General features: G+C 39.3%; 1 protein-coding gene across 1 annotated transcript; it reads left to right on the plus strand.

Annotated features, from left to right (window-relative positions):
- Positions 1-1301: 1301 nt before the first annotated feature.
- On the plus strand, positions 1302-13146 carry LOC149452271 (olfactory receptor 2AP1-like). The gene is made up of 3 exons (XM_089689546.1): positions 1302-1496; positions 11748-12653; positions 12997-13146. Exons 1-3 carry the CDS (start codon positions 1302-1304, stop codon positions 13144-13146), a joined length of 1251 nt encoding a protein of 416 aa, XP_089545672.1.
- The last annotated feature ends 2065 nt before the right edge of the window (positions 13147-15211 follow it).

Below are 15211 nucleotides of genomic sequence, written 5' to 3' on the forward strand. Positions count from 1 at the left end.
TGTAAATAATCACCTGCATCATGGGGCATACTTGCCTGACAACGTGTATGTTTTTTTCAGAATTCTAGATATACAGTAACTTAACAAGAAACCTATTTTAAAAAACAGGAAGGACTTTAACGTGCCAAGAAAGAGACATCAATTTTACAATCAAATTGCACACTTTATTATACAATGAGAAAAATAAAAATGGTGAAGAATAGAAATTAGTAGGAACAATCCCCTTAAAGTGGAAATTTACCCATAACAACTTAAAATAATGTGCCTTAGCATGAAGCATACATTACACATTAATTTGCAGCACACACTAATTCTAGTACCATAATTGCCTCCAGCATTTTTCCTGTTTCTTCTTGCTGGAGGCTGCCATTTTGCTGAATCCCACAGCCCTGAGCAGAAGTATATTTTTAGACAGATCGGCCTCTACAAACTCAGCACAGTGTAAAAAAATAGAAATCAATGGAGCATGTGCAGAGTAGGCTGAGAAAGTGTATTACTGGATTTTAAATGGTATAAGCACTTATTTTGTATGTTTTACATAGCTATACCTACAAAATGGGCCAGCCCAAAGTGATCTAGCAAGACTTAATTTTCTGACTAAAGTTCCACTTTAAATCAATTCAAGGCATCTTTGCATTATTAATCAGATGTTGTTATAAGTGGTGGTTTCAACATGTTTCACCAATTGCTTCTTCAGGAAACACAATATTAAGCTGCACTGCATAGAAAGAGATATCTGTACAATAGCATATGTAGATAAATCTTTCTATTTCTAATTTTGCATATGCCTAATCTATCATTATCTGTCAGATTAACAGTTAAAATACATATATACAAGCTGTCTTACTTCACAAAAGATTTGACATTCTGTTCAGCCATTTTTGGGACTTGAGAGAGTGCCAGACAAAGCTATTCGTAGACTTCTAGTGCAGCTAAGCAGGACAGATTGGGCTGGGAATGCAACTGGAATTAATTTTGATTTAGGTTGGATGAAAGTACTTATTTCCCTTTACCATAAAAGAAGACCGATAAACATGGTTAAAATCTGCTCTTCTTTCTATTATTTAATACCCTATGCCATATCTACAGTATGCATGTAAAGATGTCTCTGTAGTTATTTGTACTATAAGCATTTTTTGTAGGTATCAATAAAATTACTGCACACCAGCGAGAACAAAAAAAAATAAACCTTGATAACTGCAAAACAAGAATAAAATAATCTGTAGACTTGTAAACAGGTTAGAATTTGCTAGTTAGGTGCTGTCCCAGAAGGGAAGGCTAGGGTTAGCTTGGTTCCTGTCATGTTGGTTTTGGTGGGATCTTTGGGTCTGACCCAAGGCCCTAAGGGTCTTAGCTCCGACTTCCTGTCCTTGGTCCTGCTGCTGGTCCAGCAGCTTAATAACCACCAAGGAAGCCTAAAGATGTGGGAACCGCTTCACCCCAAATATTCCAATCACTGGAGCCTGTCATTCATGGACCTCACCTCACCTCTGCAGGTATGCTGGGACAGCACATAACCTGGTTAGGTTTAGGGACTAGGGACTTAGAAAAATAGCTGTTATCTGGAATCATTGGAACTGTGATGTCTGTTGTGTTGGACTTTGTACCATTTACACTTTATTCAGTAAAGTGTTGAAACTTTGCCACCTGCCTAGTCTGAAGTTACTCAAAGGGGTGTAATAGAAGTAACAACTTTATACCTAGTCTACAGCTTCAGTCATATGCTAAAGAGTCACTATAGTGCAAGTTATACTATCACGTACCTGGTGATGGAGGCCAATGGAGAAAGGGCTTGACTCCCCTGAGTGGGACAGCGGGAGTCAGGCCAAAGTCACACTGGTCGCCTGTAGGAGTGCTGGTTGGTGGTCCACTCAGAAGCACAGCTGGTGCACGGAGATAGGTCTGCAGACAGGAGGCACCTGTGCGTGGTATGCAAGTCCTTCCAGGATTTAGATGTTTACTGGGTAGTCAGTTCAAGCCAAGGTCAGGTACCAGGTGGGAATCAGAGCAGACATAGTCAGATGGGATAGCCGAGGTCATACACAGAGGAGCGAGAGAGAGAGTATCCGTAAGCCAAGCCGAGGTCAGATCAGGGGTAAATCAGAGTAGACAGGTCCAGGAGCAAGCCGAGTCGGTATCAGGAAATTACAGATCACAATCATAGGAAACAGGGCACAGGAGCTAGAGTTCATCCAGCAACTTGAGGAAATAATGAGCCTCCTTATAAAGGCCGTCTGGCACCAAACTGAGGCTGATGCGTGCTTCTGCGGCCATGCAGGGCACTGGCAGAAATGCCAGATCTTTCATAACTTCTGCCGTGGACAGGACCATGACATATACATGCGGTTGCCGTGAGCAATGAAGATACAGTCAGCAAGCAACATGCCTCAGGAGTGTACCTATTGTAGGTAGAATTGCTTCTTGCTTTGGGTGAGACGTGGTGAGGAACTTCTGGTACGCGGTGACATCATTTCCGGCGTGGGCAGCATTTTAGTACACCTTTTACTACCCATGCAGTACACCCATAGCATGAGGTGAAAAGCTGTCATTATATGGAGCAAATGTGAGTGGGCAATCATTATTTTTGCAAATGTTTTATACATATTAAACATGATTACACTATGGAGGATCTTTTTGCTTTATTGATATGATCTTTTATGGGAGAGTGAGCGGTATTGCTGTTACCTGTGTCTGGAGGAGGTCTTAAAGGAAAGGAGTAAGTGCCACCATTGATGGGATCCAGTGAGGACACTGTCCTGTGACGAACCAATACCTGTAAGGATCGAGGTGTGATCCAAAAGCGAGCTGGCCCTTGTGGTCACTGTAAGGAGGTGAGGGGGCATTTTGGCCACTTGAGGATTACACTATTGCTGTGACCACGCATACACTGCAACATTTGCACAAATTCAATGTTGGAGCACGTGTATATGTTTTCAGCAATTTTGGACATTTTTGTATATATATTTTTGTGCGTTTATGAACAACTATTTACACGTTTTTCTATGTGGACATTTGGATATGATTAAGTGTGGTTTTGTGGCACTTCTGACTTTTTGTATGGGTTTATATCCCCATAGCAGGGGATTCACTTTTACTTATTTGCACCATTGTTTTTGAGAGTGTTTGATCACTCAGTTGTGGATAAGGGGGATAGTGGTATTTTTCACCAATCTATAGGATTTATTCTTTTTTTACATTATCACTGTATAATATTTCACCATTAGATCCTGGAAGGATCATATCACTATATATATATATATATATATATATATATTTTTTTTTTTTTAAATTATTTTACATTTGTATGTTGGATATATTTATTGTGTTATTAGCGCGACACTATATAAGTAATTTTCTACATCCTGTAGAGAGGTGTAGAAATTAAAGTGCAGGCTGGAGTCCCTGCTATGTGTACGGCGGGATTGCATATTGCTACCCGGACTAGTAGTGGGAAACTGGCTGCAGTCAGGGTTTGGCACAGTCCACCTAATTATAAGCTACAGTGAGAAGATGTACATTTACACAGGGACCTGAAAGCTAACTGTTGTGCAAGTGTTGATGGTGTACTTTCATCTCAAAAAGTGGAAGCCTGTCTTAAGGTCAAGTATTTCCTGAAAGCACATCAGGTACCCCATTTGTGTGAAGTAGAGAGAAAGCCACCCTGTACAAGGTTGCCTAGTGTAGCTCAGAAGAACTAACCCAGGGGTAGGCCTCTCATGTGACCCTTGCTTGGAATCCAATGAGGAGTGAAACATGGAGGACATGACAAACAATCACCACTGTACCCCTCTTACAGACTTAACTTTGATCACTTATATACAAAATATAATAAAAGAAGCCCCCCCCCTTAACTAATATACATATGAATATGAAACTTCATTCAAAAGAAAGGTAAAGGGATCCAAAAAAGACTCCACTAAACCAAAGTGAAGCATACTAAAACCAGTACAGTGCATAAAAACAATGGCTTCTGTCATAAAGAAATAATTTACTGACTAATTCACTCACTATTGAGGAATGAGGAGTAGACACTATAGAATGTCCTATTCTGCTTGAAGCCAAAATGCTTTTTTAAGCATTCTCTATTGTGCCTAAAGCCAGAAATGTAGGGAATATACAAAAAATTGAGTTGTCACTAGCACAAAAATAGAGAAGGTAGGAGTTATGGAGGGTGATAAGGAGTTTCCCATGTTACAAAGAACCATTGGCAGTTAGAGTACTGATTGTACTACTAAAAAAAGATATGCAAAATACAAGTGCATAATGTGACAATGAATTGAAGTGTAACTACACTGCATCTGAGCACTACAAACCAAAAACACTATTTAATTATTTTTTTAATATTCAAAGCAAACTCACCCATGTCTCCATGCTTTATTCACCCCTAAATCACCCCTAGAATTTCTGCCCATGGACATCCTGAGTAAGGGCAGATGATTAATGTAGTATTTACTTCCTGGAATCCATCTACCCTTATCTCAGGCATGCAGACAGGAGAGTGTGCTTAGCTCCCTCCTAAAACCCATCCTCCCCTCCTGAATACAGAAAATGAGGTTCTGCTTTAAAGTTTTTATTTACCAATACCAGAAGTCTGCCAAGCAAAATAGGAGAGATGGAAGCATTGGTGCATGAAGAAAACTATGATTTAACTGGTATTACTGAATCTTGGCTTCATTCTTCACATGGCTTGGCAATTATTATTCCTGGCTATGTTCTCTTTCAAAGAGGCAGGGTAAAATGAAAAGCTGGCAGTGTCTATCTCTACACGAGAAGTGATCTCAAAGCAAGCGGACCTTGAGGAGGTGGAGGCTCAGCTGTTTACACAGCTATAAAGGGCTGGGACAGCTATGAAAATGGTGGTTTTAAATACCTTGAAACTGATTGGAAAAAAACACCACTGGAAAAGTAAAGGACAGAAAAAAATACTTAATTTTAGGAGAGCAAATTTTCCAAAGCTGAGGGCTGCTCCCCAAGATTTAGACTGAAAGGTAATGTTGACAATAAATAACAAAGAAAAGAAACGGGGATGCTTCAAATCAACTGTATATGAACACACTGCAAAATATATTCCCATGGGCAATACGTTTAAAAAGCTAGAAATAATGCCTATGTGGCTCAGGTCCAAACTTAAAATAGTTACTTTATGAATAAGAAGGAAAGAGCATTTAAAAAACTTACATAAAAATAAAGGATCATCATCATTTGAGGATCATCATCATTTGAAAGTTATAAGAAATGCAACCCGATATGTAAAAAGGAAATTAAAGCTACAAAAATGTAAAACAAATGACGGGTTGCAAAACAGAGTAGGACAAACCTCCAGAAATAATGTTCAAGTCTGAGAATGTAAGCCCTTTGGCCCTTTACAAGATAATTTTGACTTGGTGAACAAGGACAAAGAAAGGCAAATTTGTTAAATACCTTCTTCAGCTCTGTGTATACAAAGGAAAATGGGGAAGCTTATGTCCTTAACCACTTGCCGCCCTGCCACTGCATATATACGTGTGCAGGGCGGCACTGGGGTGCAAAAGCACGTTTTAAAACGGGCTCCGCGCTCCCAACGTTTTCGCCGGCAGAAGGCGGGTGTGCGCGCTCCCGTCGACCCGCAGGTGACACCATTTGATCCCGGAGGGATCAATCATTTGATTTCAGCCAGTGATGTCTGGCTGAAATCAAATGATCGGTCCCTGTCCTATCCTGTGTTGACATTTACACAGGACAGGATATGATGTCATTCTTCTCTGCCTGGACACATTGCGTTCCAGACAGAGAAGAAGACATACAAACAGTGAGTAAAACAGCACATACCCACAGTTAGAATACACATAGGACACATTTAACCCCCTGATCACCACCCCCCAGTTAACCCCTTCACTGCCCTGTCACCAGTGTCACTGATCAGTGAACCGATTTTTACTGATCACTGTATCAGTGTCGCTGGCGACTTCCGATAGTGTTAGCGCCCATCCCAGATAGCACCAGTTTGCCCGCCAGTACACCAGTAATCCCGTTTAACCCCTTAATCCCCCCCCAGTTAACCCCTTCACTGCCCTGTCACCAGTGTCACTGATCAGTGAACCGATTTTTACTGATCACTGTATCAGTGTCGCTGGCGACTTCCGATAGTGTTAGCGCTGCTCCCAGATAGCACCAGATTGCCCGCTAATACACCAGTAATCCCGTCTAACCCCTTAATCCCCCCCCCCGAGTTAACCCCTTCACTGCCCTGTCACCAGTGTCACTGATCAGTGAACAGATTTTTACTGATCACTGTATCAGTGTCGCTGGCGACTTCCAATAGTGTTAGCACCCCTCCCGGATAGCGCCAGTTTGCCCGCCAGTACACCAGTAATCTCATTTAACTCCTTGATCCCCCACCCCCCCCCCCAGTTAACCCCTTCACTGACCTGTCACCAGTGTCATTGATTACAGTGAACAGATTTTTACTGATCACTGTATCAGTGTCACTGGTGACTTCCGATAGTGTTAGCGCCCCTCCCAGATAGCGCCAGTTTGCCCGCTAATGCCCGGGATTTTTTTTACCAAAAACATGTAGCAGAATACATTTTGGCTTAAATTTATGACTAACTTTGAGTTTACGATATATTTTTTATAGCTGAAAATAGAAAATATAGTTTTTTTTCAAAATTTTCGTATTTTTTTGTTTAGAGCACAAAAAATAAAAAGCGTACAGGTGATAAAATACCACCAAAAGATAGCTCTATTTGTGTGAAAAAAAGAACGTAAATTTTGTTTGGGAGCAGCATTGCATGACCGCGCAATTATCATTTGAATTAGTGCAGTGCTATATAGCAAAAAAAGGCATAAATTACAGTATCTATACCATAGTTTGTAGACGCTATAACTTTCACACAAAGCAATCAATATACACTTATTGGGATTTTGTTTACCAAAAACATGTAGCAGAATACATTTTGGCTTAAATTTATGACTAACTTTGAGTTTACGATATATTTTTTATAGCTGAAAGTAGAAAATATTGCTTTTTTTCAAAATTTTCGTGTTTTTTTTGTTTATAGCGCAAAAAATAAAAAGCGCACAGGTGATCAAATACCATCAAAAGAAAGCTCTATTTGTGTGATAAAAAGGACGTAAATTTAGTTTGGGTACAGCATTGCATGACCGCATTCATATCATTTGAATTAGTGCAGCGCCAAACAGCAAAAAAAGGCCTGGTCATTAAGGGGGGTAAATCCTCAGGAGCTCAAGTGGTTAATGGGGATAATGTTGACATAGTCCCAATGAACCATTATGGCTAAAATATGGCATGGTCAAGAAACACATAAAAAGACAAAATAAAGGTGAACAAGCACCTGGAGCAGATGGCTTACATTCTTGAGTTCTCAAAGATATTTTACTCTTTCTAAGCCACTGTCTCTGGTTTCTAGAGACTCTTTAATGACTGGCATAGTACCACTGGATTGGCGTTTTGCTAGAAAAAAAGTATTTTAAGCAATAGTGAGCGTGGACTCAGGATATACTGAAGTTGCCAAACAAATCTTATTTCTTAGGAAGTAACCAAAAACGTAGACAAGGGAGTGGCTGTGAACATAGTATACTTGGATTTTGCAAAAACATTTGGCCCAGTTCGCCACACATGTACAATGTGTAACGTAAAGTCTATATGTGTAGAACATTCAGTTTGTAAATGGTTAGGAACTGGCTAAAAGTTTTGACCGTATTAAGAGAGGAACAATTAATAATTCACTCTCCGAATGGTCTAAGGTTTTTAATGGTGTATCCCAAAGTTCAGTGTTGGGACCCTTACTTTTTAACATATTTATAAATGATGTCAGGTCTGGGATAAAAAGCGCCATTTCAGTGTTTGCAGATGACACCAAGCTAGTGGAATAACATCTTAACAAATCAGGGTTGCTGTGACCCAGCTGAAGCTTAGTAGAAGTTGGGTGATACAAGACAATGACCGCAAGCATTGAGGTAAATTCACAACAGACTGGCTTCAGAAAAATAAAATGCAGCACTGGTTAAAGTTTGTAGAAAGGGGATTTAAGTGACTTTGAATGTGGCAAGGTTGTTGGTGCCAGACGGACTGCTCTGAGTATTTAAAAAACTGCTGATCTACTGATCTACTGGGATTTTCACACACAACCATCTCTAGGGTTTACAGGGAATGGTCCAAAAAAAGTGAGTGGCAGTTGTGTGGACAAAAAATACCTTCTTGAAGTCAGAAGCTAAAGGAGAATGGGCAGACTGGTTGCTGCACCATTCAGATGGTAGGGTAACATTTGGCGTAAACAAGATGAAAACATGGATCTGTCCTGCCTTGTATCAATGGTTCAGGCTGATGGTGGTGTAATGGTGTGAGGGATATTTTCTTGGCACTAGCAAAGTGTACCTAATAAAGTGGCTGGTGAGTGTATATGACAGTAATTTACTTGCCATAATAATTTATAAAGGTCCAATTTAAAATGAATGTGGTCCTATTGAAATTTAACTAAATCTTGCAATCAAATTGCTAGCAATATAAAAATAACTTTTTTTCCACTTGCAACATACATATGTATTGGCATGCATTAATCAAGACAACATATTTTGTCTCTGACAATGACTCTAAACAAAACATGTTTTCTCAACTATCCCCAACTCTAAAGGGAAATCAATCAATGTTGCCATTTACTTGCTTGTGTTTCCTACAAATTGCATGTTTTAGATTCATGTCTCAAGTGAAAACATAATTGGTCTTATAGTGGTCCCTTGTGCAATAAGTCTTCAGGGCCCTTCTCAGTTTGTGTTCAAATATATGTATGTATTGTTATATAAACTGTATATATGCGTGCAAACATTAAATTCACATGTAACTTCCAAATACATTCTTCCTGATATTAAATTAATTGTCATTGTCATCATATGTTCTTTAATCACAATTCTGCTTTATACAGACTATGGGTGATACTGTTCCAGTAAGTATAACCTGCTTTACACACTTTACATTGACATACATTATATTAATACTAATAGTAACCTATGGTTTACTATAATGGTTCACATATTGGATCCATCCATCTCCATCCATCTCCCACGCTTGATTTCCGTTGGTTTGATTTCCTGGTCAGGGGAGCCCTAAAGTAGGAGTGGATATCTGGATAAAGTGGGAGATTAGTTCCAAAACAGGTAAAGAACACTGTATTAGAAGATTCTCCTGCGGCTGTTCAATTCGAGGGATAAAATGACAATGGAACCTATCCTATACTGGAAACTCTGGGTGTTGGTGAGTGAGGAGTTCTGCATAAAGTAGTCCAGATGCTTGCAACTTTGACACATCTATTGATTTATATTTATTTAAAACAGCAAACAATTGTACAGTCTATGTGTTTGTATTTGTGGGGGTCGCCTATTTTTCTTTAGGGCTTTAGATAGATATTAGACTTGGTGTTAAAAAGCACAGCTAAGGATGGAGCACTTACTATGCGGCAAGCTAATAATGATCCAAAGCAGAGATGATTCAGTAACTAACTGGACCTAAACTAATATTTAGAGCACTGAAGTAAGGGAAGCCCAAAAAACCCAAAACATGTTGGTTGTACCCTTGCTCATTTATTTTGAAAAAAAAAAAAAAAAACTAATAGATCCCTCACTGGTACAAGTATCTTGACTAGTTTTTGTGGTTCTCCTCACAGATGGACATTCAAACAGATGTAGTACTTTTGCAATGAAATCTAGAACTGTGAATGAACTGTGCTATGATTGTACTATATCATATGATGATGAGGGTACTGATTAGATAGTGAGAACTTTTAATTGTCTTAGAGTTCACAATTTAGGGACATTGGGAAGTCCATGTTTTGGTCTGAATATCACAATTTTGGATTTCTATCGAGTCTGCGGAGCCCCTTAAAAGGAAAATTAGGTGGTTTTAGTATATACAGTAATTTGTATTTATTATAGTCAGGTACTGTATATATGAAATATTTCATTGTTATTGCCTGTTAAAAAATATTTTTTATAGACAATAGCACATACTGATATGTACACACACACAGGACAATAGTTTAAAGCAGTACACAAAATCCTTAGCCAGTTTCTGGAGATCAAATTATTCATAAGTTTGGGTATGGTAACTGTTAAATATAATTTCAAGAACAGAAAATGAAGTTATGAAATAATACATTGGTGTTTGAAGCAAGGGTTCAGTCCTAATTAAGATGTTGATGATGATATTTCCTGTGTCTAAGAAGTAAAATTTTATAATGTGTGCTATAGTGACAAGATGGTTGGCCCATTCTCACATAACTCTCACCAATTTACCATAAATGTGGGAGAAGATTGGAATTATCATAAACCAACAGTTGTCACAACAACATCAACAAAATTCAGGTGTGACATATACATATATTTTTGTAGGGAACGGTTATTTATACACTAGTTGTGGTTTGTTTACATCCATATACAGCCACTACCATAGAGGTCCCATTACAGACAAGTCCCTAGGTGTGCTTCCTGCCCCTACAAGGTCAAGAAACCCCAGGATGTTATATAGTTTGTTTTCCAGGAAGTATCAGGCAGAGGGTGCCAGCCTGCCATGTGCTATGTATCTGGGGAGAACTGTATGGGGATTCTGTGAGTAATGATCCAGATTAACAAGGCTGCTATCTATCTAGTTGTTACTGAAGCAGATTAGGTCTGCCTCTGTTATATTTCAACTTCTGTATAGGAACCCTAATATCTCTGTAAGAGAGAGATTTGTGGTTCATTATCATTATTCTATTTACACACTGCAGAATCCTTATAGTTGTCTATATATATACATATATATATATATATATATATATATATATATATATATAGATCTGTGTTTTCACCTGCATAAGACTGTCAGGTGAACTTTCTGTTAATTGCAGTGTATCTTTGCAGCCTCTTTGCTTAAAGCCATAACATCCTTATTGGTCTGGATCTCCCTTTAGCTAGGATTAACATAGGGAGCGTTGGATAGACTATGCTAGAGGTAGGTTAGGCATCCGACGGCCACTTAGACAGATAGAGGCCCGGTTGCAGTGACAGCCCAGTTTAGGGATAGGGACTAAGAGTAAGGATAGATAGGGCATTTTATCCTTTTAGGTGATGCATCGCTGATCTTCAGACAAGCAGTGCAATCATCCGCATGTTACTTGGACGCCATCACAGCATCTAAAGTGGAAGCGTGCATCTTATTGACTCTCACCTCTCCAGGGACCCCTGCAACCGGACAACACTATAACCCATGGTTTGAGGTATTCTGTATACTACATGCACATATACCCGGGTATAATTGCAACCTCCCAATTTATGGTAAATTGTAATTCCTGAATGTTATTCTTATGCATCCTGTGTTATGTGGCTGCTTTATATAAACTTTGCATTAATCTCATACAGGTGTGGTGACATGTTTTCATGTTAGAAATATAAGCTGGGTGCATTAATACTGGTATGTATAGTTACTTTAAGTTGTCTACCTGTTACATTCCTAGGAAGGGGTGAGTCTCCTCAATTGCAGGATCCCTATTCTAGGTGGAGGCACTGCCATTTGTATTATCACAACCCCCTCTTCCATATCAGGATTGACTACTCATATACAGGTTAGCGCCATAGCTTGTTTGGTGTGGGCCATTTCACATAACCCCCCCCCAAAACAGGGCTACATTTTCTATAAATCTAATTCAATATATGGAAAGAACCCAAAGGCTTAACATTTTACTTTTAATAATAATGTTCTATATTGTTTTCCACAGCGGTTCTGCTCTACGAAACAAGATTTCAATAAGACCATGGTGCAGGAATTTATTTTAATCGCATTCTCCAGCTTAAAGCAGCTACAGATATTACTGTTTCTCTTTGTTCTGGTGGCATACATCATCTGTGTTACAGGAAATATCATCATCATCGTCTTAATTAGGACTGAACCCTTGCTTCAAACACCAATGTATTTTTTCATAAGTACATTTGCTGTTCTTGAAATTATGTTTGTGACAGTTTCTATACCAAAGCTTCTGGATAATTTGATTTCAGGAAATAAGAGGATCTCTATCATTGAATGTTTCACACAGTTGTTTGTTTTCAATGGGTTGGGTATGACAGAATGCTATTTGTTAGTAGTTATGGCCATTGATAGGGACTTAGCTATTAACAGTCCTTTGCACTATTCTGCTATAATGAGGAAGGAACTTTATACTACATTAGCCATGGCACCATGGGTTGGTGGTTTTGCAATATCTTCCTTGACTACTGGTTATACCTCCCAGCTTAAATTCTGTGGATCAAATCAGATTAATCATTTCATCTGTGATGTGGCTCCACTTCAGAACTTGTCTTGCTCTGATGCTTCCATGAGCAAATTATCCACAGTAGTGGCAGCTATTCTCACTGCAATTTTCCCAGTCTTTATTATCATAGCTTTATATGCTCACATTATTAACACCATCTTAAAAATCAAAGGCGCTGAAGGCAAACAAAAAGCCTTCTCTACCTGTTCCTCTCACCTTATTGTGGCCAGTCTTTTCTATGGAGCAGGTCTTGTTGTGTACATTAGACCTACTGGAGGGGAAAACGACAAATTTCTTGCTCTTATATACACGGTTCTCACTCCACTCCTAAACCCTTTCATATATACTTTGAGGAACAATGATGTGAAGACAGCGGTAAACAATTTAATACTAAAAAAAATAAATGTATTCAAACATCCATAGGGCCTGTCCATTGTTTACAATAAAAAAGAAACCTCAGTTATACAGTATCAATTTAGAACCAACATTATCTAGATTGTATGTAGGTGTTATACTCCTATAATTGCAGTTTAATCTCTATAATTTATTTTGGTGATTCATTAGTTTTTGATGGTGTTAGTAATTGGTGTGGAAAAACATGTGTTGATCCCACAGATCACCTAAATGTTTCTAAGATACAATGGGCTGCAAACAAAAACATAGCTTTTAAAGATGTGGAACTCCCTTCCACAATCGGTGGTGTCAGCAGGAAGCATAGATATTTAAAAAAAAATCTTACATGGATATCTTAGTGAACATAGTATATAGGGATGTGGGAAATGGTTTTGACATGAACATACACACAACACAGGTTGAGCTGCATGGACTGGTTTCTTTATTCAACCTTACCAATTATGTAACCATGTAACACTTAAAGTTGCAAAACAATAAATGAGAGGGCACAACAACCTAGTGCACTAGCATAACTCAATTTTATTAAAAGTATGTAACAAGTGTATACTCACAAACACATGTCATGTCCAAGCATATCTATAAATACAGATCAACCGCCTCCAAAATCCCCTGTAATCAGTGAATGGTATGGTAAGACCTCATAGCATTCAAAAAATGTTCCTATGTTTCTTATTAGATACTTTTAATAAAATGGAGTTATGGCAATGCACCGGGTCTGTGCGCCCTCTCCTTTGTTGTTTTTAAATTTGCCTAACAATACCCACAGTCCTGAGAATGCAGCAAGACGGGTGTGTGATATACAGTAACAGCAAGAATAGTCAGGATAGTCCATTTTATAATTAAGTACTACACCTGAGTGCAGAAGCTCAAGCTTTAGAAATAATTAAAGCTGATCCCCACCTTTTGATATACTTTACATAGTTTGTTTGCTCCAGCTTGGCCCAAATAAATTGTCCCTCACTAACCTGTGAGTCTGCTGGATGTACACTCGGTATGCTGTATATAGCCGTAGTTACATACAGCATAACGCACAGTGTTCCAGGAGCGAGCTAAAACTTCCAATCTCATACCCGGAACACAGTAGAGTCTATCACAGCAGCGCTCAAGCTAAGCAATGTATTTTATGAATGTATACACAGCTTCCTTTGATTGGTCAGAGAGGCAGGCTGATGATGTCACAATCTCTGACTCAGCCAATCAGAGAAAGCTTTGTATTCATTGCTAGAATACATCACTCACTCTGAATGGCTAAGCGCAGCTGTGATAGACTCTACTGGAAGTCTCTGCTCACTCCTGGAACACAGGGAGGCAGGGGCAAACTGGCAACTCATGGGGCCCCCGGGCAATAGGAGATCATGGGGCCAGTTTCCTTGCCCAAACTCAAAAAAGCCTATGAAAAAAGGTACCAGGGGCATTTCCTGGGGCCCCCTACTGACCCCGGGCCCTCGGGCAGTGCCCAAGTTTCCAAATGGTCAGTCTGCCCCTGCAGGGAGGTATGCTGTATGAAGCCACAGCTGCATAAAGTTGTGATACGAGTGTGACAAGTTTGCATAGAATGAGTGTATAGATTATAATTGAACACTTGGTTTCTCTGTTACGGGGATAACAGGTTATTACAGGTCTTGGTTTTGCACTGTTACAGGAATAACAGGTTATTACAGTTCAGACTTGTTTGTGCAGAAGTGGATGAAACTGGTTTTATCTGGAATTATGACTCATTGTCATGAGCTAGGGCACACCTTGAAAACAGGCAACTGAGCATGAACACACGCCGTGTTCACGTGCTGGAATTTAGACACTGCGCATATACACGCGTGAAATAACAATTTTATCTTAAGAAGGGGAGATTTCTGAGGAGAAAACGGGACTTTATCTTGGAGCAACCGACATGTCTTGCGGTGTTTTCCCGGTTTCCTCCTCGCTGATTGCTAGAAGTCCCCCAATCGAGGCGACTAGTGATGCTACAATATCCGGTGATGTATTGATGCTTACTCTTTATGATTTATTCTATATATGATTAGCTATAACCTGTAAATAGGGAATATTAATTATCAATAAATTTACTTTTTTGTTTTACCTCAAAGGACTTAGTCTTTGTCTATTTAGTATGATAGTGAGTGAGCTGTAGACTTAATTTTGAGCAGGTAAAACAACAGTTTATTGCACACATCCAGCAGCCTCACAGGTTAGTGAGGGACAAGCTGGCCCAAACAAACTATGTCACTGATGGATGTACGGCCATCTTTGAAATGTTAACACTATTCAACTGTCTTACTGCAGCTGCGAGTCTAATCACTGTAGGCTTCTGTAGATATCCGCGGGTTTTATGCCTTAATTCACAAGAAACTCCCTCACCACACCGCACGTGCTAACACTTTTGTCTGCCATCTTGATTAATGGTCTCTGGACTGGTCCGTGGCATGTGTGCCGCCTATCAGTAATAGAACACACTTGTCACTTACTACGGCGTTTAGTACTGCCATGCTAGCATCCCTTTTATCTGTAAAATTAGAAGTCCC

The sequence above is a fragment of the Staurois parvus genome, unplaced genomic scaffold, assembly GCF_062004578.1.
Source record: "Staurois parvus isolate SC_StPar_1 unplaced genomic scaffold, SC_StPar_1.0 ptg000486l, whole genome shotgun sequence".
NCBI classification, from domain to species: domain Eukaryota; kingdom Metazoa; phylum Chordata; class Amphibia; order Anura; family Ranidae; genus Staurois; species Staurois parvus.

Coding starts and splice junctions, on each gene's coding strand:
- LOC149452271 (XM_089689546.1), top strand. CDS start 1,302: ATGTTGGTTTTGGTGGGATCTTTGGGTCTGACCCAAGGCCCTAAGGGT. Junction 1,497..11,747: donor ACCTCACCTCACCTCTGCAG/GTATGCTGGGAC, acceptor TGTTTTCCACAG/CGGTTCTGCTCTACGAAACA. Junction 12,654..12,996: donor ACAATGATGTGAAGACAGCG/GTAAACAATTTA, acceptor CAGGAAGCATAG/ATATTTAAAAAAAAATCTTA.